At 36.7% G+C, this 26,898-nt stretch overlaps 3 protein-coding genes across 4 annotated transcripts in view; 2 read left to right on the forward strand and 1 right to left on the reverse strand.

Annotated features, from left to right (window-relative positions):
- LOC122974242 (programmed cell death 1 ligand 1-like) overlaps positions 1-3,292 on the forward strand; it is a 37,654-nt gene extending 34,362 nt beyond the window's left edge. The window contains exon 4 of the mRNA XM_044342245.1: positions 2,470-3,292. The gene's annotated coding sequence lies outside the window, so the exon portion shown is untranslated. The remainder of the gene's footprint in view (positions 1-2,469) is intronic.
- Positions 1-26,898, reverse strand: part of LOC122974156 — a 144,319-nt gene that overhangs the window by 82,132 nt on the left and 35,289 nt on the right. The gene's annotated exons all lie outside the window — the stretch shown is intronic.
- The window catches only part of LOC122974254 (nectin-4-like), a 28,078-nt gene continuing 26,300 nt past the window's right edge, over positions 25,121-26,898 (forward strand). The window contains exon 1 of one of the 2 annotated variants that reach the window (XM_044342271.1): positions 25,121-25,251. In XM_044342271.1, coding sequence (XP_044198206.1) covers positions 25,191-25,251 — 61 coding nt within the window. In that variant the 5' untranslated portion in view covers positions 25,121-25,190. The remainder of the gene's footprint in view (positions 25,252-26,898) is intronic. The other variant, XM_044342272.1, reaches the window with a different exon arrangement.

Genomic DNA, 26,898 nt, shown 5'->3' on the forward strand with positions numbered 1-26,898 from the left:
AGTATTTATTTATTTTAGGGTTCTCAAATTCAGATAGAGAATTCATGTGCATCCATCCTTCTGTTCAGATCTGAATTTAATCTAAATGTCACTGAACGTATTTGAGCAACTAGTTTTAATTCATTTGAATAAAATGAATATTCAGAGTTTCACAAATTGAAATTCATAAAGATGGTTTTTAAAGTCAAACATTTCAGTGCAATAAATTCAGTGATATTTAACAACATTAAAGTATTCAGTAGTGATAAAACTTCAAAATGTGATATTCAGTTGCTGATCTAATGTGACAGATCCTGTGAAATGATGTTTGGGAATAATTTAAAAGCCTGTGGTGCTGTCTATGGCTGAGACAGATTCAAAGCAGAGGACACTGACACTGAAGTTACAAACTTTTAGTTTAGTTAGTTAGTTTAGTATATGAACATGTGTAACTTCAGTGTCACAGATAGTGTAGGAAATTTGAGGCTGAGGTTTCTCTCACAGTTGTTGACTTTGAGTCTGTAATGTGTGTGGAATGAGAGGCAGGAAGCTCCTTTATTGATGTTATTTTATGCAAGTGTTGATTGAGTAATAAAGTGTCTTGGCCAAAAATATATTTTTTAACGCCAAAAATAATGCCAAATATCCATTAATTGGTCGAGAGCATTTGGGAGCCTCTATGCAGTGCTGTGAGTCAACCTCTGCACCATTGCCAGGTCAAATTGACCCGAACAGTATGTGTGTAATATAAACATGCAGGGGGAGGGTTGCAAAGAGGTGAAATTAGTCATTTACAATTAACTTTTAAAGCTCAGAATAAATATCAGTTGATTGTCTTTAACAGTGTGAGCAGCTGTGCAGGTGACATCATGAACACAGATAATTACATCCACTGTTATTGTGTTATTGCTGGATATGAATAAAAATAGGTGTTGTCGGTGATGTCAAACAGCAGTTGTCATGGTGATCATTCTGAAAAATGAAAATGCTCTTTTGGAATGAGAAGGCTGTCTAAATTCTATTTTTAAACAATATTTATGTCTTAAAATATAAACAGTAATGATTTGTCAATTTATTGTTGATAGTAACTTAATTTAAAATATAAGTATATACATGCACATACTGTATATATTAATAGCAGTGGTTGTTCATGTTTTATATTAAACTCTAGCCGTTGTGTTACAAATTGCTCCCAACCCCATCTCTCCATCATATCATTGATAGATATCAGTTGTTGATTAGTTTTAGATGGTACTTGTGTCTCAGATTCTTGGAGCAGCTTTTCCTCCTTTAAGCCACTTTGTTAAACTCGACTGTTTTAGAGAGCAGCAGATATTTGGAAACCTCTCCCTGTGCTGCATCCAGCATTTTAAAATCAAACTGAAAATATGGTTCAAATCTACTCAGATATGAACTCATTCATTATTTTTTATAGTTTTTATATCTTATATATATATCATTTATAATGATTTATTATCTAATTGTGTTGTTTGTTTATAATTGTCAGGACAAAGAGTTGTGATACATTTTCTCTTTTTTTCCTTTTATTGCATCGACAGAAACATGACAGACTTTGATATGAAGGAACAACATGTATTATGTTACATTAAACATGTAATAATTAATCATGTAATAAATGATGTTCTCCTCAAACACCATATTTCACCAAATTCACTGAAACCAACTGAAATCATTTTAATTATTATTATAACATCATTATTATATGAAAGTTATCCTATTAAGTAAAGATTTTCTTTACACACACACACACACACACACATATATATATATATATATATATATATATATATATATATATACACACACAGACAGAGAGTTGTATCACTGACTTTTATTTCCTGCTTTTCTGTGAATTTCCTGTTTTTGTTGGAATCTTTCAGAGATAACAGTAAAGCCTGGAGAAAATGTCACTCTTCAGTGTCAGAGTCCCAGAGATGAAGCCATCACACTGTTAATGTGGATCAGACCTGACCTAAACCCAGAGACAGATGGTTACGTCTTCTTCTTCAGAGAGAACCGACTATATGAAATCTACCAGCATCCATCTTTTCATGGTCGAGTGCAGCTGAGAGATCCAGAGATGAAGGACGGAAACGTTTCTGTGATTCTGAAGAACGTCACCATCAACGACACTGGAACATACAAGTGTCGTGTTTCTGTGAACAGCGAAGGACATGAGCTCATCAACACCATCAATCTGACAGTTACTGACTCAGGTGAGTTTGAAGAGTTTGTAGAGATGAGTCATCACCTACCTGACAGCTGATACCTCACACCTGTTTCTGCTCTGCAGGTCACACAGCTGGAAACACCTGGACTGAAGGAGACAAGGATGAAGGAAAGAAGGAGGAACGAAATCTTGGACTAACAGTTGGTCTGTCTGTTGCTGCTGTGCTTGTTGTTGCTGTTATTTGTTTTGTGATTTATAGACAACGTAGACAACGTCCTGGAGCACCTGTCCCCCAGCAGGTCTCAGATCTCTGAACTCCTGAATCTTTGTGTCCTGCAGCTTTTACAGCAGCAACATGTTCTGAACTGGAACCAGGTCTAAAAGGTCGGACTTTCATCAGTAAACATGTTTTTCTTGCTGTAATCATTCCTCCTGTTCATACTGAGCATTAGGAGATCCCTTCATAATTAGAGCTGCAACTGTTCTACTGATGCAAGTGATAAAAACTAGTTTATTTCATTTTCACTTCAGTTTTGTTTAATAGCATTTTACTGTGTTGTGTAAATAATGTTATTTGTGTTCAGAGTGTGTAAGAGTGAGATTATTGCTGTGAGTCTGTAGAGATGCAGACTGGAAAGTGAGTTTTATTGTGTTTTCCAGCCAATATTAGACTGTCTACAGTAGTTTATACTGTAAACACTGTTATAACGTGATGTTTTCAATGTGTATGATCTATTGTTTCTGTATTGTGTAGGAAATGTTCAGGTGCAGATGTAGGTATTTGTAGTGTTGTTTATGGGATGTTTGAAGTAAGTGAAGTTCATTGAGAACTTTAAAGCAGGACTGTAAGCTAAAGTTATTAAAATTCACAGTTCAGAGATAATAGAGCTGATGCAAGCTGAGTTAACACCACAATGATATGAATAACATGCTGACAACTATTTCAAATATTTTTGCACAGTTTTGCACAACACATTTATTCACAGTTAACCCCTGTGAATAAATGTGTTGCATCAGTTTGTACCCAGAGCTTCATTCTGAACTTGTAACATATAATATATTTACTGCACTGCGTATTTGTTGACATTTAATTTTTGATCATTAAATATCTATACTTTTCAACATGTTTCTTGTTTTGATAAAGACTTTGTTCATAATGCAGATGAGCTGGATTCATGTTATATATTCATTTATGTTTATAACCAGACTTCCTGTTTAGTTGTTTACCTGAAGCTGAGCTGTTGAACCTGTTGATACTCGTCAGCTGTGCAGGTGTGTGTGTTACGGTTCAGAGGACTCAGCAGCACATGAATGTCAACCAGATAAAAAAAAAAAGAGAAAACTTTGTTGATCCATCAGACTCACAGTTCAGAGGAGGTGAAATGTCATTAGCAGGAAGAGGAAGTCCTGGGGGAGTGATTTGTCACAACAAGTCACATGACTTTGACACCTGACACCTTTGTTGCTGCGTTCATGTGCTCCTCGGATGATGAAGTGTTGGAAGTCGTTCTTTCACTTCAGTGTGTTTATGAGCTTTTCAGTCATAATGTGGAAACAACATGGACGTTACTAAGGAGATGTGTTGAATTTTGTCCCAGATTTGTTGCTGCACCAGTACATTCCCTAAAACCACTAAACCAAACCACTAATGCTGACTTGTTATCAGTGTTAATGCTAATACATAACTTTACATGGACACAGTTACAACCTAAAACCATATTACAAGTTACATGTGAGCAAAAAATTGATGTGAAATATGTGAATTAGTAAAAGTTTCTTGCCATCAACCAAACATTTACTTTTGTCTGTCATGTTTCTGCGTAGACAAACTTTCAGCAAGTTGTGTACCAAACTTTCCGAGTTGTTGTTTCAACCTGAGGTCGGAAACCCATTCTTCCGATTATTCCGACACCACATGAATGCCACATATGTCCTGCTGTTTCAGGGAAAACGGTGGTTTGGGTTAAATATTGAAAAAGTCGACGGGTCATCTGGAGTCAGTGTTGACTTTTTAATATTTAACCAACATCTTTCCTGAACCTTGAAGTGCTGTGAATGTCTAAACATCATTATCAACTAATACTTTAGTTGATAAAGATGTGACGGCAGCATGTTTCTCTTTTTTCTCTATTATTGAATGTGAGGAACATTTTTGAATAAATAAAGGTTAAATTTAACTGTGTGTTTAATGTGTAAAGATGTGTAACAGTTGAAATATTTCCACTTTTTTATATTCTGGCTCAATTTAGGAAGAGTTATAAAGTTTCAGGTGAAAACTGTCAGGATGAAATGTTAGGTTTTGTAATTAGATGTTTTATATTGATACTTTTTTGATAGATTTTACAATTAGATGATTTACATTACATTTAGATAATTTTACAATTACCTTGTTTTTCTATCTTCTACCTTTGTAATTAATCATCTAGAAGGGTTACACATAATGCTGATGTGCTAATATCATGGAGTTGTATGTCACGTGAAGGTATGCAGGTCATTAACTCCATGGTGTGAAGAGTTGACACAATGGAAAGCATTGAAGAGAAGGACATTCACATTCAGGCAGGATCAATCAAGGAGAAATCAGCAGAACATACATTTGGCATAGAGGCTGGGAGCTGAACCCAGGTGTTGCTTGCCTATCCAGATGTGTAATCTTCTTCCTCACAGTGTCTCAACCTGATTGGAGGAATCGTGTGCCAAGAGGCTGGGACCAGCCTGTGCACCAACGAAGGGAGAGCTAAGTCTAAACCATGGCCCCTCCCCAACTTTAGTAACCAATCATATTCATTCTGTGTCTTCTTATACTGTGTGTTGTAAAATTTCCTTATCCTTTTCTGGGCGGTTGGTTGCAGAGTAACAGCACTGGCTGACTGTGATTTTTCAAACAGAAAAGGTCCTTGTACAAGCTTTTAATGATACAATTTGAAATCAAAGGTTAAACGGTACTTAGGAGTTGGTCCTTTCTCAAATCAACGATTAGATGTTAACCCATAGAGCATGCTAGAGTCCTTCTCCAGTGTGTCTGAGACCTTCACTGGCTGAGCTGGCAGACTTCCAGTTGGCTACTTGACTGCTTGAATGAGATGAAATAATTTAATCATGTGGCTCCTTTAGACTTTGAGTCATTTCACTGTTCCTAGGGGCATGGTCTCAGCACCCATAAGCTCTGATTATATATTTTTTATTTTGGCCTTGATGATGCATCTGCCTCTCAAAAAAAAGACAAAGCTCTCCTGCAGCTCCTCATGAAAACTAGAAGGTGTATTCTGTACTCTGCTGGACAACACTGAAATGCAAATGTTGATTTTAATGTGACAATTTCAACAGTTATTAATGACTGTCTCAGTCTCAGTTCACTGCAAACTATAAACTACTGAGTGCATGTTATGTGCTGAGTGGTGAATGAGTGAATCAGGGAGTGACTTTGAACACAGACCAGCCCACAAGCCCACTGTGTTCACTGGAATCCAAGTCCAAGCCAAACGCACCACTTCTGTCAATCAAATAGTGAATAAATACATCGTATTCATCAAATTCTCACACTGCAGCAAATTCACTCAGTTCTGATGAATATTTGTCCATAAATGACGTCTGCTGAGTGCACTGCAGCTGGATCGCTCTCTGGAAAAGAAGAATATATTCTTATTATTACTGCAAGTACTGTGACTGATGCAGTACTGCTTCTAGAGCTACTAGAACTGCTGCTAGTTCAACACTTTTAATACTAATATTCATAGTAATGATACTGCTACTGCAACTCATGTCTGATATTTCATATAACAACAAATGGAAGGAGGACCTATTCAGTTATATTGGAGATAAAGCTAAAGAGAAAACTATAATGAAGTAAGTTTAATATATATATTCTTTATATTAAACATCAGAGTAAAGTTCAACACTTATGTAAAGTGTTTAACAGCAAAACCTCATGAATTAAAGAACATTAGACACTGAAGTTGCTGTTAATAAATGTGTCTAACAAGTCTGTAAGTCATGTTAATGTACAAAATATAATATATATATAATATATATAATAGTATGAAATATTAATGTCACCATAAGCTGAACCTCAAATGCCGAAAATAAAACGACAAGTTGTAGTCCTGAAAACAAGTTTGTACTTCTATTTTAAAATTAAATTATTAATTAATTAAAAGCGTAAGAAAAACGTTTCCACTTTTATTTGAATACAAATATTAATAATTTTGCTGCCTCAACAAATATAGATATAAATACATATACTGGGCTCTCTGCACATCCCTACTGCATACGATGTAGTGCGTCAAGACCAATCTTCAGATATACAGTACAGTCATATGTAAACACTAAATAATTGAGCTCAAGAGCAACTAGGTAAGAGTCAAAGTTGTTCGCTGTCTTGGACAAACTCAGTTTCTCTCTATCTCACACTTCTCAGCAACATGTGAACACCTTTTGTTCTAAGGATTAATGTCCTTGAAACAGTTTTACAAAGCTTCTTTCTCAAGCTGCCACTTTGTAATTGCAGTGTTTGGAAATGTGGTACTGCTTCAACTTGTGGAAGTTGCTGACAACTAATGAGTGGATGCAAAAGTGATGATTATCCAAGTCGTCCTGAGTTTCAATAATATGGTCACCAAGATTGAACACATCCTCTGAACCTACGTTGGACCATCATGTGACTGACAAGAGAAACGCTGCACTGATGAGCTGCTGATGAAATGTTTGTGGTTTGTTGAATGAAGTGCTCTGCTGAGCAGATCACCTTGATAATACCTACAGATGGAATCATCAGACTTCCATTGTTCTTCAAGGTAGGTGGCTAGGTGGTAACGTTCAGAAAATGATGCTGGTACAACATCAGACACCAAACTGTTTCTGCACACATTGCATGAAAGCTGCTTCATCACCTGTCAAACAACAAACCCTCCTACATACACCAGTGCATTCTCCGTCAGACCCCTGAAGTGAGTTGGCAGGCAACTGTGGTCCAGTATCACACTACAGACGTCCTCAAATGGAGAGGAGACGGTGTCACAGTCATCAGCAGCACTACGGATTACATGTCCACAGCAGACGTCTCATCTTGGCCTGTTGAGTTTCCAGTGTTCCCCCAGAGAAACTTGACAGTGGACCATTAGACGGCAGAAAATGCTCTGAAACTGAACCAAACTCAGGCTGTTGTTCCACCCGCCTGTAATTTGCACATGTAGTTACATAATAGTTCTGTATGGTGTCATCTAATAAAAATTTCCCTTGTCCCTCTTAGTTATAACATAGCATTGTGTATTCAAAATGTAATATCTACCTGATGCCCTGATGGAATTGTACAGGAGCTCTACCTGCTGATCCGCTGTCATAAGCATATGGTCTCATATCCAGTAATATATATATAACATATCCTGTAATTTGCACATGAAAAGTGTTTTGAATGTTTGGTTTTCTCAGTACAATTGAGGACAATTAGTAGGAAAAGCTGATATTAAAATGATCATCCAAAGAGTCTGTTGTAAACCTCTGTGTGTGTGTGTGTGTGTGTGTGTGTCAGCACCCAAACACAGGTTTGGTGGTGGGGTTGGAGCGGGTCAACTGATACACGTAGGGGCGGAGCATTCTTAAGGGGCCTTTCTAAAACAGTCATTTTAAAATTCATAACTGTACAATAGCTGATATATCCTCTCCATAATCACCGATTGTTATTGAGCCATGCAAGCCTATGTCTACAAACATTGGGTGAAGCCGTGTTGAGACAATCTTGTTCTGAAGAACAAAATAGAAAACAGGTTGCCAAATGTTTCAGCACTGAGGACAGCATGTGGTGTAACGTTAGTCCATTTGTGTATTTCTCCATCCTCCATGGAAGAAAATAATCTGAACAGTTTAACAAACTTTGTACATTTCACGGTCCCCTTTAAAATTTCATCCTCCTCTCCTTCATGGTGGCAAACCTGCCAACCACTTAGTCCTTATCAGTGTTTATGTCCCACTCAACACACAGCAAAGTGAGTTTGGATAGTTTCATTCACCACAAACATAAAAAGACACAAATATCTCATATTTTTGATAAAGTTTTCAGCGAAGTTAGTCATAAACTTTGAATCGCTGCTTCTACGGTTTTCACTTCCCGCAGAGTTAACCAGCAGAAATACGGACAGCACCACTCTGCCATTGCAAGCCACATAGTGGTCGGAGCGGGGATTACACCCATAGTGATAAACACTACCATAGAGAATGAATAGAAGAAGCTGAGAGAGTTAAACTCTCCTATTCCTGCTTCGCCTGCGGACCCAGCAGGGCCCCTAACGAGTGTTGGCCCTGGACCCTGGAATCCACAAAAATAATTATGAATTTTGTTTGTCAGACTTAGAGTTCAAAAGTTATAAGCCAAAATGTAAAGACCGTTTCTGTAGCGCCATCATCTGGCCAATCAGCATAATTTGTTTTTTCTGAGTAGTGGGTGAGATTTCCAACCAGTCTGCCAAGTTTGGGAACTGGAGCTGTTACAATCTGTGAGACCCAGATACTTTTTCGGCACAATAATGATAATATTACTAACAACAACAACAACAACAACAACAACAATAATAATAATAATGATAAATCATAATAATCATAACAGATACAATAATAATAACTAATTAAAACAGAACATTTTGCAACGAGATTAAAAATAATAATAAATAACAACTGTATTTATGTAACACTTTTCAAAAACAAGTTACAAAGTGCTTTACAAAGACAAGAAGAGAAATTACCATAAAAATATCAAATAAAAGTTGATACAGAGTTGATACAGTAATAATTACAAGTGTTGTTAATGCATGAACTACTGAGACACAGAGTGAAAACATAAAGAATAAACTGATTCAAGAGAAAATGATTCTAAAAAAATGCATTTTTAAAGAGATTCAAAGGAGGAAATAGAGCGAGCCTTAAAAGTAATCACTGAAATATTAAAATTAATTCTAACACATTCAGTAAACCAATGCAGAGATGCTAAAACTCTAACTGGATTTTGTGAGTCTTCTTGCTGCAGCACTTTGGACTATATCTGGACTATATCAGGACTATATCTGGACTAGACTAAAAGACTGATTAATTAAGTGTGCTGTGGGTGGACACCCAAGGATACTTTAAATGCAGGTTTAGAGGAGATCAGAGGTATATTTACTGTAGTCAAGTTATTATTAAGTGAGGAGAGCCAGTGGAGATGTTGTCTGCTGATGTGAGAAACTCTGGTAGCAGAGCTGTGGTCGTACTGGAGTCTGTCCAGATCTTTACTGGACTGAAGCTGCTGTTTTTAATGAAGTTGCATCTCCCCCACTCTCTCAGTCTGAATCAGGAAGTGGTTCAGTCTCAAACTGACACATGTGACAACAAACTGCAGTTCATTTTATTAATTTCTGTGTTTGTATTTATTCTTTTGAAGACACCATTAATGTTTTATATAAAAGTTCAGATGAACCTCTGACTGTGTTTCTATCAGACTGAACTGAACTCAACACTTTATAAATATGATGCATCCATTGTCTGCTTTGTGGTTTTGGGTCAAATGAGAGAATGTTTGTATGTTTCTCTCTGATTGGTCGCTGTGGATCATAGAAACTTTGTCATGTCAACAGCTTTAATGTCACCTGTTCATGTTTCAGTATCATCAGACCTTTGAGTCGTGTTTACAGTGTAAAGAAGAAGAAGAAGAAGAAGAAGGAGAGTCCCGTCAGTGTGTCGTATCACAACTTTGTAAGTGGAAATTTTCTGAAAGACCTTTGCTGATGTTTTTAGCTACAATAAAACTCTGACAACAGATCAGTCTTGTTTGAAATGAATCCTGTTTGTTTGTTACTTCACACGGCACTTAAATACAGAAAACACAACATGATTCAGTCTTTCTGAAGCAGAACTAACTTACATGACTTCACATGAAAGCAGATCATGTTATGTACTGAATGTTGAAAATGTGGCCTGGCTGGTTATATCTGAAGGTCACATCAGTGATACACTTCAGCAGAGCAGGACGTCAGACTGGAAATAACAGCACATTGTTTTACCTTCCTGTAATTTTGTTTTTGCTGAGAACGCCACAGAAAGTTCCTGTCAAACAAGAGAAGTCCAGATCACCAAGGGCCCTAAAAGTCCAGTATCAGTCCTGACAGCTTCTCCATCTGCCTGTAAACCTGCAAGAAACTATTATCATCAATGATCCATTTTGTTTATTTATTTTTATTTTACCTCGACTCAATTCATTTATAACTGAACAACAACAACTGTAAAGTTTGAATGAAACTGAACTAAACTGAAGCTATTTGAGGCAGTTTTTTTTGTGCTTGTTTTGCTTTGTTTTGTTTTGATTTGATTTTTGTACAGGTCCCCTGGGGTCACATGCAAAAAGAAAACTCAGGTGTCTCCGTATTTTAGTGTGCATATCCTCACCTTCAGAACTCGGAGCAAAGATCCACATGCATGTGAAATAAATCACCCATGATGGCGCAGATGTTAATACAGCCTGCCCTCGATGAAGCAGGAGGCACAACTGTGGTCAGTGTCTCTCTCTATACTCTGTGCACAAGGGGGGGTTGGGGAGGGGGACAATAGAGAAGATGTATTCAGATCTCGAAAGTAGAAATACTGAAAATGTCAGCAAAATATTCTTAAATAGGCTACTCTTCATTCAGATGTTACACTGTAATATATATGAATATATAAATGTGTAAAGAGAATTTTACTGTCGTAGTTGGTCATCTGGAGATATTTTATATTGGGTGATTTAATCTATAATGTATAAGTGCCATATCTTAAATGCCCATATCCTCATATGAAAAATATTAATTTGTGAAGAAAGTAACTGATAAATAGTGGAGTAAAAAGTTGAATATGTCCCTCTAAAGTGTTGTGGGGTAGAGGGAGGCTATAAAGTGAGTCAAATTGGAGTTACTTGGGTAAAGTATAGCTGCAAGTACCTCAATTCATCATAAAACACATGTGAAATGTTGGTTGTAATGTGTTTTATGACGACCTTGAAGACACCACAAGCTGAACCATGTTGGTCCAACATAAAGTTGTTCTATGTTGCAAGAGTTTTGACCTCTTTAGACACCCATAAGTTTGGCAGCTGAAGCGTTTCAGTTACAAGAAAACGAAACTGAGGCCTGCGGGGAGTCAACAAGGGTGGAGAGAACACTTATATAAGTAACAATCTCATAAAATACACAACACATAAAGACTGAACCAACCTCTGTGACCTCTCACTAAACTGCTCTGTAGCTGTGTCTCATTGTCATGTTTCTAAACTCCTCACATGGTTTTATTTCAGTAGTTATTTATATGTATGAATAATTATATTGACCAGTGATGTCAGAGGACAAAAAGACCAAAACGTTCTCAGCCATCTGGCCTTCATCAGTGTCCCACTGAAAACATTTGGTCTTTTTGTCCTCTGTAAATTAAATTAAATATAAATGAAAAATTCAGTTCCATCTGATGGTGTCGATGAAACTAAATCGATTCTCTTCTGTGTCCTTCAGCAGCTTCAAACTCTGAATTCAATCATTTCTACAGAAACAAGGACACAGAGGGATTTACTGACGGTGAATAATTAGTCATTTTAGGTCACAAATGACTCATATGAGAGAATAAATGCTCAAAACTTCAGCACACAGCTGGTTGAACCTCCTATGAAGCTCCTATTGATCCCCACTATACATAGTAGCACTCTGCAATCAATTAGTCAACTGATAGAAAATACTGACAGCCATTTTGATTAATCTTTTAAGTCATTTTTAACATAAATAAGCCAAAGATTCTCTGGCTGCAGCTTCTCACTGTAAATATTAAACTTCTCCTCATATTGCTGCTGTTTCTCAGTCCAGTTCTACTGTTTTTATTTTCTCTTTTACTGTAATTTTATTCCTGATTTTATTATTTAATATTGACTAATGAGAGGTCTGTCTGTATTACTTGTTTTTATGTTGCTGCCTGTCTTGACCAGGACTTTTAATCTCAATGAAATTTTCCTGAAAAAAATGAAGGTAAAATAAAAATAAATAAACAAAATGGATCGTTGATGATAATAGTTTCTTGCAGGTTTACAGATGGAGAAGCTGTCAGGACTGATATTGGACTTTTAGGGCCCTTGGTGATCTGGACTTCTCTTGTTTGACAGGAACTTTCTGTGGCGTTCTCAGCAAAAACAAAATTACAGGAAGGTAAAACAATGTGCTGTTATTTCCAGTCTGACGTCCTGCTCTGCTGAAGTGTATCACTGATGTGACCTTCAGATATAACCAGCCAGGCCACATTTTCAACATTCAGTACATAACATGATCTGCTTTCATGTGAAGTCATGTAAGTTAGTTCTGCTTCAGAAAGACTGAATCATGTTGTGTTTTCTGTATTTAAGTGTCGTGTGAAGTCTGTCTGTATTACTTGTTTTTATGTTGCTGCCTGTCTTGACCAGGACTTTTAATCTCAATGAAATTTTCCTGAAAAAAATGAAGGTAAAATAAAAATAAATCAACAAAATGGATCGTTGATGATAATAGTTTCTTGCAGGTTTACAGATGGAGAAGCTGTCAGGACTGATATTGGACTTTTAGGGCCCTTGGTGATCTGGACTTCTCTTGTTTGACAGGAACTTTCTGTGGCGTTACTTATATAAGTGTTCTCTCCACCCTTGTTGACTCCCCGCAGGCCTCAGTTTCGTTTTCTTGTAACTGAAACGCTTCAGCTGCCAAACTTATGGGTGTCTAAAGAGGTCAAAACTCTTGCAACATAGAACAACTTTATGTTGGACCAACGTGGTTCAGCTTGTGGTGTCTTCAAGGTCGTCATAAAACACATTACAACCAACATTTCACATGTGTTTTATGATGAATTGAGGTACTTGCAGCTATACTTTACCCAAGTAACTCCAATTTGACTCACTTTATAGCCTCCCTCTACCCCACAACACTTTAGAGGGACATATTCAACTTTTTACTCCACTATTTATCAGTTACTTTCTTCACAAATTAATATTTTTCATATGAGGATATGGGCATTTAAGATATGGCACTTATACATTATAGATTAAATCACCCAATATAAAATATCTCCAGATGACCAACTACGACAGTAAAATTCTCTTTACACATTTATATATTCATATATATTACAGTGTAACATCTGAATGAAGAGTAGCCTATTTAAGAATATTTTGCTGACATTTTCAGTATTTCTACTTTCGAGATCTGAATACATCTTCTCTATTGTCCCCCTCCCCAACCCCCCCTTGTGCACAGAGTATAGAGAGAGACACTGACCACAGTTGTGCCTCCTGCTTCATCGAGGGCAGGCTGTATTAACATCTGCGCCATCATGGGTGATTTATTTCACATGCATGTGGATCTTTGCTCCGAGTTCTGAAGGTGAGGATATGCACACTAAAATACGGAGACACCTGAGTTTTCTTTTTGCATGTGACCCCAGGGGACCTGTACAAAAATCAAATCAAAACAAAACAAAGCAAAACAAGCACAAAAAAAACTGCCTCAAATAGCTTCAGTTTAGTTCAGTTTCATTCAAACTTTACAGTTGTTGTTGTTCAGTTATAAATGAATTGAGTCGAGGTAAAATAAAAATAAATAAACAAAATGGATCATTGATGATAATAGTTTCTTGCAGGTTTACAGGCAGATGGAGAAGCTGTCAGGACTGATACTGGACTTTTAGGGCCCTTGGTGATCTGGACTTCTCTTGTTTGACAGGAACTTTCTGTGGCGTTCTCAGCAAAAACAAAATTACAGGAAGGTAAAACAATGTGCTGTTATTTCCAGTCTGACGTCCTGCTCTGCTGAAGTGTATCACTGATGTGACCTTCAGATATAACCAGCCAGGCCACATTTTCAACATTCAGTACATAACATGATCTGCTTTCATGTGAAGTCATGTAAGTATGTGTGTGTGTGTGTGTGTGTGTGTGTGTGTGTGTGTGTTACGGTTCAGAGGACTCAGCAGCACATGAATGTCAACCAGATAAAAAAAAAAAAGAGAAAACTTTGTTGATCCATCAGACTCACAGTTCAGAGGAGGTGAAATGTCATAAGCAGGAGGAGGAAGTCCTGGGGGAGTGATTTGTCACAACAAGTCACATGACTTTGACACCTGACACCTTTGTTGCTGCGTTCATGTGCTCCTCGGATGATAAAGTGTTGGAAGTCGTTCTTTCACTTCAGTGTGTTTATGAGCTTTTAAGTCGTAATGTGGAAACAACATGGACGTTACTAAGGAGATGTGTTGAATTTTGTCCCAGATTTGTTGCTGCACCAGTACATTCCCTAAAACCACTAAACCAAACCACTAATGCGGACTTGTTATCAGTGTTAATGCTAATACATAACTTTACATGGACACAGTTACAACCTAAAACCATATTACAAGTTACATGTGAGCAAAAAATTGATGTGAAATATGTGAATTAGTAAAAGTTTCTTGCCATCAACCAAACATTTACTTTTGTCTGTCATGTTTCTGCGTAGACAAACTTTCAGCAAGTTGTGTACCAAACTTTCCGAGTTGTTGTTTCAACCTGAGGTCGGAAACCCATTCTTCCGATTACTCCGACACCACATGAATGCCACATATGTCCTGCTGTTTCAGGGAAAACGGTGGTTTGGGTTACATATTGAAAAAGTCGACGGGTCATCTGGAGTCAGTTTTTACTTTTTAATATTTAACCAACATCTTTCCTGAACCTTGAAGTGCTGTGAATGTCTAAACATCATTATCAACGAATACTTAAGTTGATAAAGATGTGACTGCAGCATGTTTCTCTTTTTTCTCTATTAATGAATGTGAAGAACATTTTTGAATAAATAAAGATTAAATTTAACTGTGTGTTTAATGTGCAAAGATGTGTAACAGTTGAAATATTTCCACTTTTGTATATATTCTGTCTCAATTTAGGAAGAGTTATAAAGTTTCAGGTGAAAACTGTCAGGATGAAATGTTAGGTTTTGTAATAAGATGTTTTATATTGATACTTTTTTGATAGATTTTACAATTAGATGATTTACATTACATTTAGAATGTTTTACAATTACCTTGTTTTTCTATCTTCTACCTTTGTAATTAATCATCTAGAAGGGTTACACATAATGCTGATGTGCTAATATTATGGAGTTGTATGTCACGTGAAGGTATGCAGGTCATTAACTCCATGGTGTGAAGAGTTGACACAATGGAAAGCATTGAAGAGAAGGACATTCACATTCAGGCAGGATCAATCAAGGAGAAATCAGCAGAACATACATTTGGCATAGAGGCTGGGAGCTGAACCCAGGTGTTGCTTGCCTATCCAGATGTGTAATCTTCTTCCTCACACTGTCTCAACCTGATTGGAGGAATCGTGTGCCAAGAGGCTGGGACCAGCCTGTACACCAACAAAGGGAGAGCTAAGTCTAAACCATGGCCCCTCCCCAACTATAGTAACCAACCACATTCATTCTGTGTCTTCTTATACTGTGTGTTGTAAAATTTCCTTAGCCTTTTCTGGGCGGTTGGTTGCAGAGTAACAGCACTGGCTGACTGTGATTTTTCAAACAGAAAAGGTCCTTGTACAAGCTTTTAATGATACAATTTGAAATCAAAGGTTAAACGGTACTTAGGAGTTGGTCCTTTCTCAAATCAACGATTAGATGTTAACCCATAGAGCACGCTAGAGTCCTTCTCCAGTGTGTCTGAGACCTTCACTGGCCGAGCTGGCAGACTTCCAGTTGGCTACTTGACTGCTTGAATGAGATGAAATAATTTAATCATGTGGCTCCTTTAGACTTTGAGTCATTTCACTGTTCCTAGGGGCATGGTCTCAGCACCCATAAGCTCTGATTATATATTTTTTATTTTGGCCTTGATGATGCATCTGCCTCTCAAAAAAAAGACAAAGCTCTCCTGCAGCTCCTCATGAAAGCTAGAAGGTGTATTCTGTACTCTGCTGGACAACACTGAAATGCAAATGTTGATTTTAATGTGACAATTTCAACAGTTATTAATGACTGTCTCAGTCTCAGTTCACTGCAAACTATAAACTACTGAGTGCATGTTATGTGCTGAGTGGTGAATGAGTGAATCAGGGAGTGACTTTGAACACAGACCAGCCCACAAGCCCACTGTGTTCACTGGAATCCAAGTCCAAGCCAAACGCACCACTTCTGTCAATCAAATAGTGAGTAAATACATCGTATTCATCAAATTCTCACACTGCAGCAAATTCACTCAGTTCTGATGAATATTTGTCCATAAATGACGTCTGCTGAGTGCACTGCAGCTGGATCGCTCTCTGGAAAAGAAGAATATATTCTTATTATTACTGCAAGTACTGTGACTGATGCAGTACTGCTTCTAGAGCTACTAGAACTGCTGCTAGCTCAACACTTTTAATACTAATATTCATAGTAATGATACTGCTACTGCAACTCATGTCTGATATTTCATATAACAACAAATGGAAGGAGGACCTATTCAGTTATATTGGAGATAAAGCTAAAGAGAAAACTATAGTGAAGTAAGTTTAATATATATATTCTTTATATTAAACATCAGAGTAAAGTTCAACACTTATGTAAAGTGTTTAACAGCAAAACCTCATGAATTAAAGAACATTAGACACTGAAGTTGCTGTTAATAAATGTGTCTAACAAGTCTGTAAGTCATGTTAATGTACAAAATATAATATATATATAATATATATAATAGTATGAAATATTAATGTCACCATAAGCTGAACCTCAAATGCCAAAAATAAAACGACAAGTTGTAGTCCTGAAAACAAGTTTGTACTTCTATTTTAAAATTAAATTATTAATTAATTAAAAGCATAAGAAAAACTTTTCCACTTTTATTTGAATACAAATATAAATAATTTTGCTGCCTCAACAAATATAGATATAAATACATATACTGGGCTCTCTGCACATCCCTACTGCATACGATGTAGTGCGTCAAGACCAATCTTCAGATATACAGTACAGTCATATGTAAACACTAAATAATTGAGCTCAAGAGCAACTAGGTAAGAGTCAAAGTTGTTCGCTGTCTTGGACAAACTCAGTTTCTCTCTATCTCACACTTCTCAGCAACATGTGAACACCTTTTGTTCTAAGGATTAATGTCCTTGAAACAGTTTTACAAAGCTTCTTTCTCAAGCTGCCACTTTGTAATTGCAGTGTTTGGAAATGTGGTACTGCTTCAACTTGTGGAAGTTGCTGACAACTAATGAGTGGATGCAAAAGTGATGATTATCCAAGTCGTCCTGAGTTTCAATAATATGGTCACCAAGATTGAACACATCCTCTGAACCTACGTTGGACCATCATGTGACTGACAAGAGAAACGCTGCACTGATGAGCTGCTGATGAAATGTTTGTGGTTTGTTGAATGAAGTGCTCTGCTGAGCAGATCACCTTGATAATACCTACAGATGGAATCATCAGACCTCCATTGTTCTTCAAGGTAGGTGGCTAGGTGGTAACGTTCAGAAAATGATGCTGGTACAACATCAGACACCAAACTGTTTCTGCACACATTGCATGAAAGCTGCTTCATCACCTGTCAAACAACAAACCCTCCTACATACACCAGTGCATTCTCCGTCAGACCCCTGAAGTGAGTTGGCAGGCAACTGTGGTCCAGTATCACACTACAGATGTCCTCAAATGGAGAGGAGACGGTGTCACAGTCATCAGCAGCACTACGGATTACATGTCCACAGCAGACAAGGAGACGTCTCATCTTGGCCTGTTGAGTTTCCAGTGTTCCCCAGAGAAACTTGACAGTGGACCATTAGACGGCAGAAAATGCTCTGAAACTGAACCAAACTCAGGCTGTTGTTCCACCCGCCTGTAATTTGCACATGTAGTTACATAATAGTTCTGTATGGTGTCATCTAATAAAAATTTCCCTTGTCCCTCTTAGTTATAACATAGCATTGTGTATTCAAAATGTAATATCTACCTGATGCCCTGATGGAATTGTACAGGAGCTCTACCTGCTGATCCGCTGTCATAAGCATATGGTCTCATATCCAGTAATATATATATAACATATCCTGTAATTTGCACATGAAAAGTGTTTTGAATGTTTGGTTTTCTCAGTACAATTGAGGACAATTAGTAGGAAAACCTGATATTAAAATGATCATCCAAAGAGTCTGTTGTAAACCTCTGTGTGTGTGTGTGTGTGTGTGTGTGTGTGTGTCAGCACCCAAACACAGGTTTGGTGGTGGGGTTGGAGCGGGTCAACTGATACACGTTGGGGCGGAGCATTCTTAAGGGGCCTTTCTAAAACAGTCATTTTAAAATTCATAACTGTACAATAGCTGATATATCCTCTCCATAATCACCGATTGTTATTGAGCCATGCAAGCCTATGTCTACAAACATTGGGTGAAGCCGCGTTGAGACAATCTTGTTTCCCTTTTAAAACTTCATCCTCCTCTCCTTCATGGTGGCAAACTTGCCAACCACTTAGTCCTTATCAGTGTTTATGTCCTGCTCAACACATAGAAAAGTGAGTTTGGATAGTTTCATTCACCACAAACATAAAAAGACGCGAATATCTCATATTTTGGATAAAGTTTTCAGCGAAGTTAGTCATAAACTTTGAATCGCTGCTTCTGTGGTTTTCAGTTCCCGCAGAGTTAACGAGCAGAAATACGGACAGCACCACTCTGCCATTGCAAGCCACATAGTGGTCGGAGCGGGGATTACACCCATAGTGATAAACACTACCATAGAGAATGAATAGAAGAAGCTGAGAGAGTTAAACTCTCCTATTCCTGCTTCGCCTGCGGACCCAGCAGGGCCCCTAACGAGTGTTGGCCCTGGACCCTGGAATCCACAAAAATAATTATGAATTTTGTTTGTCAGACTTAGAGTTCAAAAGTTATAAGCCAAAATGTAAAGACCGTTTCTGTAGCGCCATCATCTGGCCAATCGGCATAATTTGTTTTTTCTGAGTAGTGGGTGAGATTTCCAACCAGTCTGCCAAGTTTGGGAACTGGAGCTGTTACGATCTGTGATACCCAGATACTTTTTCGGCACAATAATGATAATATTACTAACAACAACAACAACAACAACAACAATAATAATGATAAATCATAATAATCATAACAGATACAATAATAATAACTAATTAAAACAGAACATTTTGCAACGAGATTAAAAATAATAATAAATAACAACTGTATTTATGTAAAACTTTTCAAAAACAAGTTACAAAGTGCTTTACAAAGACAAGAAGAGAAATTACCATAAACATATCAAATAAAAGTTGATACAGAGTTGATACAGTAATAATTACAAGTGTTGTTAATGCATGAACTACTGAAACACAGAGTGAAAACATAAAGAATAAACTGATTCAACAGAAAGTGATTCTAAAAAAGTGTTTTTAAAGAGATTCAAAAGAGGAAACAGAACAAGTAATCATTGAAATATTAAAATCAATTCAAAAACATACAGGGAACCAGTGTCAAGATGCTAAAACAGGAGATATGTGGACTCTAGTTGGTGAGTCATCTTGCTGCAGCACAGTTTGAAGAGGTTGTATTGACTGAGACTGGAAAAAAGATTGATTTTAATAAAAAAATAACAACAAAAAATATTATGTTGTCAACTAATAACTATGTTTTGTACACAGCACAATATGTATCTCTGTTAATATCCCACATTACCAAAGACACAAAGTTCATCATCTAACACATGTTGTCATCAAAACACATGTTGTCGAAAAACAATTGAAATATAAATTTGCAGATGCATCCATATCAGCGCTAAAACTCAGCTGTAAATGTTGTTTTTTTTAAAATGTTCTTTGAAAAATAAAAGCTCTTTCTGAACCAGCTTTGGCTGCAGATATTTGGGCTGCATGAGGTTTTGTTTGTTGATTGTTTTATCATCATGTCGTCCTGTCGATATTTCAGTGTCGTTCAGTGTAAAACTCCATAACCAAACCATAAACCGCTGTAAATGAGCTTGTAGAAAAAAGTAAGTTTCTTTGTAAATGAGTTGAATGTACTGAACATTGTGCAGAAAAGTGCAACATACAGAATTCTGTGTATAGATCCAATTTAATAATGTGAGACAGATTAGACGTCTTCAGTCTAAGTCTAAATAAAAGCACTTTGATATAATATCTTAAAACAGTCCATCTTCTCTTTGCTTTAAACACATCTGTATCTGATGACAGAAAACATTTAGTTCATCCTGCATGTGAAGTTTTTGTTGCTGTTGCAGAATGTTTCCCCACAAAAGTGTCCCATGAACAAAAGAAAATATTTTATAAGAATTGAATATATTTTTTATTTTCAAATGTATATTATTCAGGTGCAGTAAGTCTCTTTTCTGCAGAAGTGAATCCAGAAACGCTGTGAGTGGTTGATTCTGTTTGCACATCTCATCTTACCTGCAATTAAACCTGTTCAGACAAGCTCAAAGTCTGACACACCTGAACTTTGTACCACACAGTTATTTATTATCTACACTGCCAGTTGATCTTTAGGGCATTACTCTGACAGCAGGGAGTTCACAGTCTAGTCTGACTCTTAGTGATAAATAGAGTCATGAATAAGGCAGGTTCTGCTGACTTTTGAATCCTGAGTCCTAATAAAAATTCAATAAATATAGTAAAATAGAACTATACTAGATATATATATGTATATGTAAATATATATATATATAGTAAAATAGAAAGAGAACATGGTTTATGATCTTTAACTGTAACTCTGGAAATTTCCAGCTCACATCTTCTGACCTTTGCTGATGTTTTTAGCTACAATGAAACTCTGACAACAGATCAGTCTTGTTCGAAATGAATCCTGTTTGTTTGTTTCTTCACACGACACTTAAATACAGAAAACACAACATGATTCAGTCTTTCTGAAGCAGAACTAACTTACGTGACTTCACATGAATGCAGATCATGTTATGCACTGAATGTTAAAAAAATTTGACCTGACCAGTTATATCTGAAGATCACATCAGTGATACAGTTCAGCAGAGCGTCAGACTGATGATAACAACACATTGTTTTACTGAAAACATTACAGGAAGTTCCTGTTATCCAAAGGAAGTCCAGATCACCAGAGACCCCAAAAGTCTAATATTGGTCCTGACAGCTCCTCCATCTGCCTGTAAGGCTGCAAACAAATATTTTTTTTCATCAATGATCCATTTTGTTTATTTATTTATTTTTATTTTACCTTCATTTTTTTCAGGAAAAAAAAAAAAAGATTTAAAGTCCTGGTCAAGACAGGCAGCAACATAAAAATAAGTAATACAGACAGACCTCTCATTAGTCAATATTAAATAATAAAATCAGGAATAAAATTACAGTCAAAGAGAAAATAAAAATACAACATTGACAGTAGAACTGGATTGAGAAACAGCAGCAATATGAGCCAATAAAAACTTCACAGCAAGCAGCCTGATGCAGATTCAAGTATGCTTAACTAAACTATACTATACTATACTGTAACATAATATAATATAATATAATATAATATAATATAATATAATATAATATAATATAATATAATATAATATAATATGATATAGAAAGTATTCCTGTCTTATTAAACAGATGTCTGTGTGCAGCAGAATAAAACCTGCTCAACCTGAAACTCCAACAAAGCATCTTTTGAATTATAAATGTGGAGGCAACGTGTTTCACTTTCTGCTGAGCTGATAACATCATAACATGTTTCTTTGCATATCTGGGTGTGTTGTTTTCTCTCTTTGTGGTTGGCACATTTTGTTCCCTGGTGACTGAGACACGCTGGCCGCCAACATACTGAACAAAGAGATGAAACATGTTTACCGAATAATCAGACTGGAATGAGAAAGAGAGCAAATCTGAGAAGAAAGACAGTTTTAGGGCTTTAGATTAATTTATAACAGCAGTATTGTTGTTTGTGTAAACCTGCTATGTGATTGTCTTTTCTACTTTTATTCCCCTCTCACTCTCATCCTCTTTGAAGTGAGGATGCTGAACCTGTACAAAGTTAACAGGGGGTTTGTATGGACCTGCTATGTAATTGTTTATAGGTCTAGTTTTACTCATGGCAGACCTACCAGGTGCCAGATAAAGTTTCTGTCTCTGCACATAAACTCAAATACTCTGTAATTTGTGAAACTTTTCTAATAGTGTTCATGTGGTTGAACTAACACTACAATGGCATTGGACTTACATTAACTACAGGCTTACATTCTGAAACCAACCCTGTCACATATCGATACTCAGTGGTAGAAGAAGTATTCAGACCCTTAACTAAAGGTAGCAATACCGTTCAATACAGTGAAAATACTCTACTACAAGGAAAAGTCCTGCATTTAAAACCTTAGTTAAGTAAAAGTATGTAAATATTACTTTAAGAATGAAAAATAAAAGTACTTGTTCTGCAGAACAATTGTCCCTGTCAGTGTTTTATTATTATATATGATATCTCTAATATTATTGCTACATAAATGTGTGTGTTGCATTTTACTGCTGTTTAAGGTTGTACTGATTATATTTACCTCTATGTACTGTTGGGTAGTTTAATCTACAGCAGTGCATCATGTTTTATAAGATCATCATATGTTTGCAGCATCACTGTCCTGTGAGAACTACGTATCTCTAAAGTCAACTTTTCATGAGCTCAGAAAAAACAGTTTTCTACTTTGTGACAATGAATCTACTGATACAATAGTAGTACAATTAACTATTTAATAAATTACCACTATTAAAAATAGTTTATTTAGCTCAAGAAATAGGAGAACTTTCTCAACCCATAAATGATCACTTAATCCTTCTGTTTGTCACAAATATTCAAAATCACAAAATTTGGAGATAGATAGTTTTCACTGGACAGGATGATTTTGAAAAATTGTAATCTGAGAAATACCTTGTAACTATAGCTGTCTTGTAGTGGAGTAGAGGTATAAAGTTGCATCAAATGGAAATACTCCAGTAAATACAAGAACCTTAAATTTGCACTTCAGTACTTGAGTAAATATACTTTATTTACAAAGCAGTAAAATGACTGGAACCGTCTGGAAGACTAGTATCTACACCTTGTTGATTTTATGAGGTGTATATTATGGATGTTTAACTCGTCAACTCATGGTTGAAAGTGTTCATTATGTTTAAATATGAAACAGAGAGTTTACAGAGGAGCAGTTCCCCTTCATGACAGCAGCTAAAGTAACGTATGCCGGTAGGTCCTTATCATGAACTGACTGTTTAACCCGCCCACAGTCAACACTCAAATCATTGGACTTTGAACGTGTGAGATCAGTTCTCTCCGGAGTCTGTGACTGTGTCACCTCGACAGCTGGTCCTCCACAGAAGGGGAACTTCTGCGGGTTAATTAACATATTCTGTCTACAGAGGAGGGATTTCCTCCATTGTTTGGGTTTATAATCTCTGTGGAGTTTGTAAAATAGAGACTTCGGGTAATAATGCCGACAAACACGGAGGGGTGGATCCGGATAGGAGGCTGGTTGTCGGGGGAGGGCAACCAGGAAGACTGGATGTTCCTCCAAATCTCTGCTGGAAGCTGAGTTTTCTTCATGACTGGACTGTGAGCAGGTGAGTGAAGTTTTGGTTATACTCGCGCTTCGTTGCTGTAACCCTCCGAAACGCCAGAGGGCGTTTGGGGAATATAGGTGTATTGTGCCGATGTGCTATAGACGAGGAAATGCACTTAAACTACTTTATTTATATAGTGCTGTTCATGGGCGCCTGGTTATGTTTTAAAATGAGGGAGCAAACTTTAAAAAAAAAAAAAATAAATAAAAATAAAAATTCGTGCATTTCTACTCCAGCTAACCTCTTGGATTAAGTCAGAAACAGCCACCTGCATTAGTCTGGATTAGTTAGATTGAGGGATCTGTGAAAACCAGGAAATGATTATTGGAAGAATGGCTATTTCATATTTGAAATTATATTTATAAAAATATTATGTAGCCTAAAATGGTAGCAGGTTGCAGGGTACTAGGTCATCTTCAAGGTTAAACAAGGACAAACAATTTATATAAATGAAATATTCTTACAACACATCACAATATGATTTGTATAATCAAACCTGATCTAACAATGTTAAAGCTGACGGTTGCTGTTCTCAGTACTCACAAGGCATCTTCAAAGTTTAACAATTGCAACAAAGCACAAATAATATGGACTCACAACAGCTATCCAACTCCACACTCAGGTTCTAGTGGAGCTATTAGCACCACTAGCTGATAGTTGTAATGTCATACAGGAATGAATAATCATAACTTCAAAAGCAGATTATTTTAACCTTCATTATCTCAAATGAAGAACTATTTTAATGCAAAACTCAGAAGGTGATTTTTTCTCCTCAAGACTTAAAAGGACCATTTTAGTTGATGACTAGACCTTAGTTCCTCTTACAGTAAACCTGCAGCTCTCATTTAGCCTGAATGAGAGAATAATCATAATGATGAAAGCAGAGTGCAGAGCACAGCAGAAACGTGTATGTGAGGGTGCACGTTGAAGATGAGGTCACGTAGATGTGACAACAGCAGAGAAAGGAAGAGTTTTAACAACCTGCAAAAAGCACTTTTTCATTTCAGACTAGTTTAAACAGTTCAGAACCAGAATCAGGTTTATTGCCAAGTAGCTTGGTATTGTAGTGCAGTACAGTCAAAATTATACACAAAAAATTAAGTAATCCTAAATAGTATTAAAAGAAATTTACAATAAAAAATATGTCAAATATATAAGTGAGAAGAACTGTTATATGTTCAAATTTTAAATTGAAATGAATGAAATTAATTTTACAAAATATTGATCAGAATAAGGAATATGTTCATTACTTGAATGTTCAGTTAAACCTTAAGATCAGAGCCTCCAAAAAGTGCAACGATAGTTATAACAGTCCTAAAACTACAAAAATGGCAGCCTTGGTGACCGTCCACATGGCCGCAGCTACATTTTACGTCTTACGTCTTACGTTAAAGGCAGGGAGACGAAGAAAGGCTAAACGCCATCTTGCTCTGTCGCCATGGCTGCTTTATACTTTATAACTGTTTTCACGTTATTTCTTTTGGCATCTAACGCTGAAGGTACGTTCTGTGTGTTTGTGTGTGTGTATATATTTATATTATATATATATATATATATGTATATACGTGTGTGATGGGCTGTTTCTGGTATCTTGGACCGGCCAGCGTCATGACATGAGTCGCCAAAATAAATGCTGGTGTTCCCACGCGCTCTGCTGTAATTTGAAATCTTTTCTATAGATGTATGTGCAGGTTATCTGATTCTGCAGACGGTATTATTTTAGCGTTAACCAACCCTGAACTGATCTATGTCAGGTTATCGTCTAGAATGAGAAACCAGTGGCTTCCAGTCTGTGTTCAAATGTCTGATGATTGTGGAGTTTTTTTTTTGTTTTTTTTAGTCTTTTCTGAACACTAATGATCTCATAATCAGTGTGTAATATCTTACCAGTCCTGCATGTCTTGATTGATGCATGATTTTTTATCATCTTGTAATGTTAGAATTGTCATTAATACTGTGTCAGATCAGATTATTACGAAGAAAAACTGTATCAGAAACATTTTTTTCATTTTACAACAACAAAGTTATCTACTGTCTCAAAAATGTGTTCATAACTTAGTTGACAAACAAGTATTATCAACAAAAAGTGAACATTAATAAGTAACATACGTGTTATTTACTGCTGTTCAGTTTGTATTGTGTTACTTTATTGCTCTATTATAACTACAGTTAGTGGCTGTTGAGATTACAGTTCAGACTGGCAGTAAGTACAGCAGCACATCTGCTTTCTGCTGTAAAACAGGTCTGGTGTGTTTCACTCTGCTGCTCTCTGTTGTCTTCAGAATCCCCCTCCATCGTATTAGATTCATAATTATGACCAAGTATCTGATAATTGCAAGAAAACTTTACTGTAATTATGAGATCTTTTCTCATAATTACATGATACTAAGTCATATTTACAATAAACTAAGTCAATTAAGTAATTAAGATATATTAAGTTGTAATTAAGAGAGCCAATTATATTTGTCTCCTGCTTTGACTCTGACAGTTTATATTGAATGATTAATTTTATTTAAAGATGAAAGTATCACTAACTCTGTTTGAATTTTCTGTTTTTGTTGAAATCTTGCAGAGATAACAGTAAAGCCTGGAGATGATGTCACTGTTCAGTGTCCCAGAGGTGAAGCCATCAGAGCGTTAAAGTTGAGCAGACCTGACCTGAAGACAGATGACTATGTCTTCTTCTTCAGAGAGAACCGACCATATGACCACTACCAGCATCCATCTTTTCATGGTCGAGTGCAGCTGAGAGATCCAGAGATGAAGGACGGAGACGTTTCTGTGATTCTGAAGAACGTCACCATCAACGACACTGGAACATACGAGTGTCGTGTTTCTGTGATCGGCAATGGACTTGAGCTCATGAACACCATCAATCTGACAGTTAGTGACTCAGGTGAGTTTGAAGTGCAGCTGCTTCATCACAGATCAGCTGTTTGTGTTTATAAAGGTGTTGATGGTGAGATGAGTGATGTGATCAGAGTTCAGTAGATAATATCTGACATGAGTTTGTAGAGTTCTTCAGTCATCACCTACCTGACAGCTGATACCTCACACCTGTTTCTGCTCTGCAGGTCACACAGCTGGAAACACCTGGACTGAAGGAGACAAGGATGGAGGAGACAAGGATGGAGGAGACAAGGATG

Source organism: Thunnus albacares, chromosome 22 (genome assembly GCF_914725855.1).
Source record: "Thunnus albacares chromosome 22, fThuAlb1.1, whole genome shotgun sequence".
Classification (NCBI taxonomy): domain Eukaryota; kingdom Metazoa; phylum Chordata; class Actinopteri; order Scombriformes; family Scombridae; genus Thunnus; species Thunnus albacares.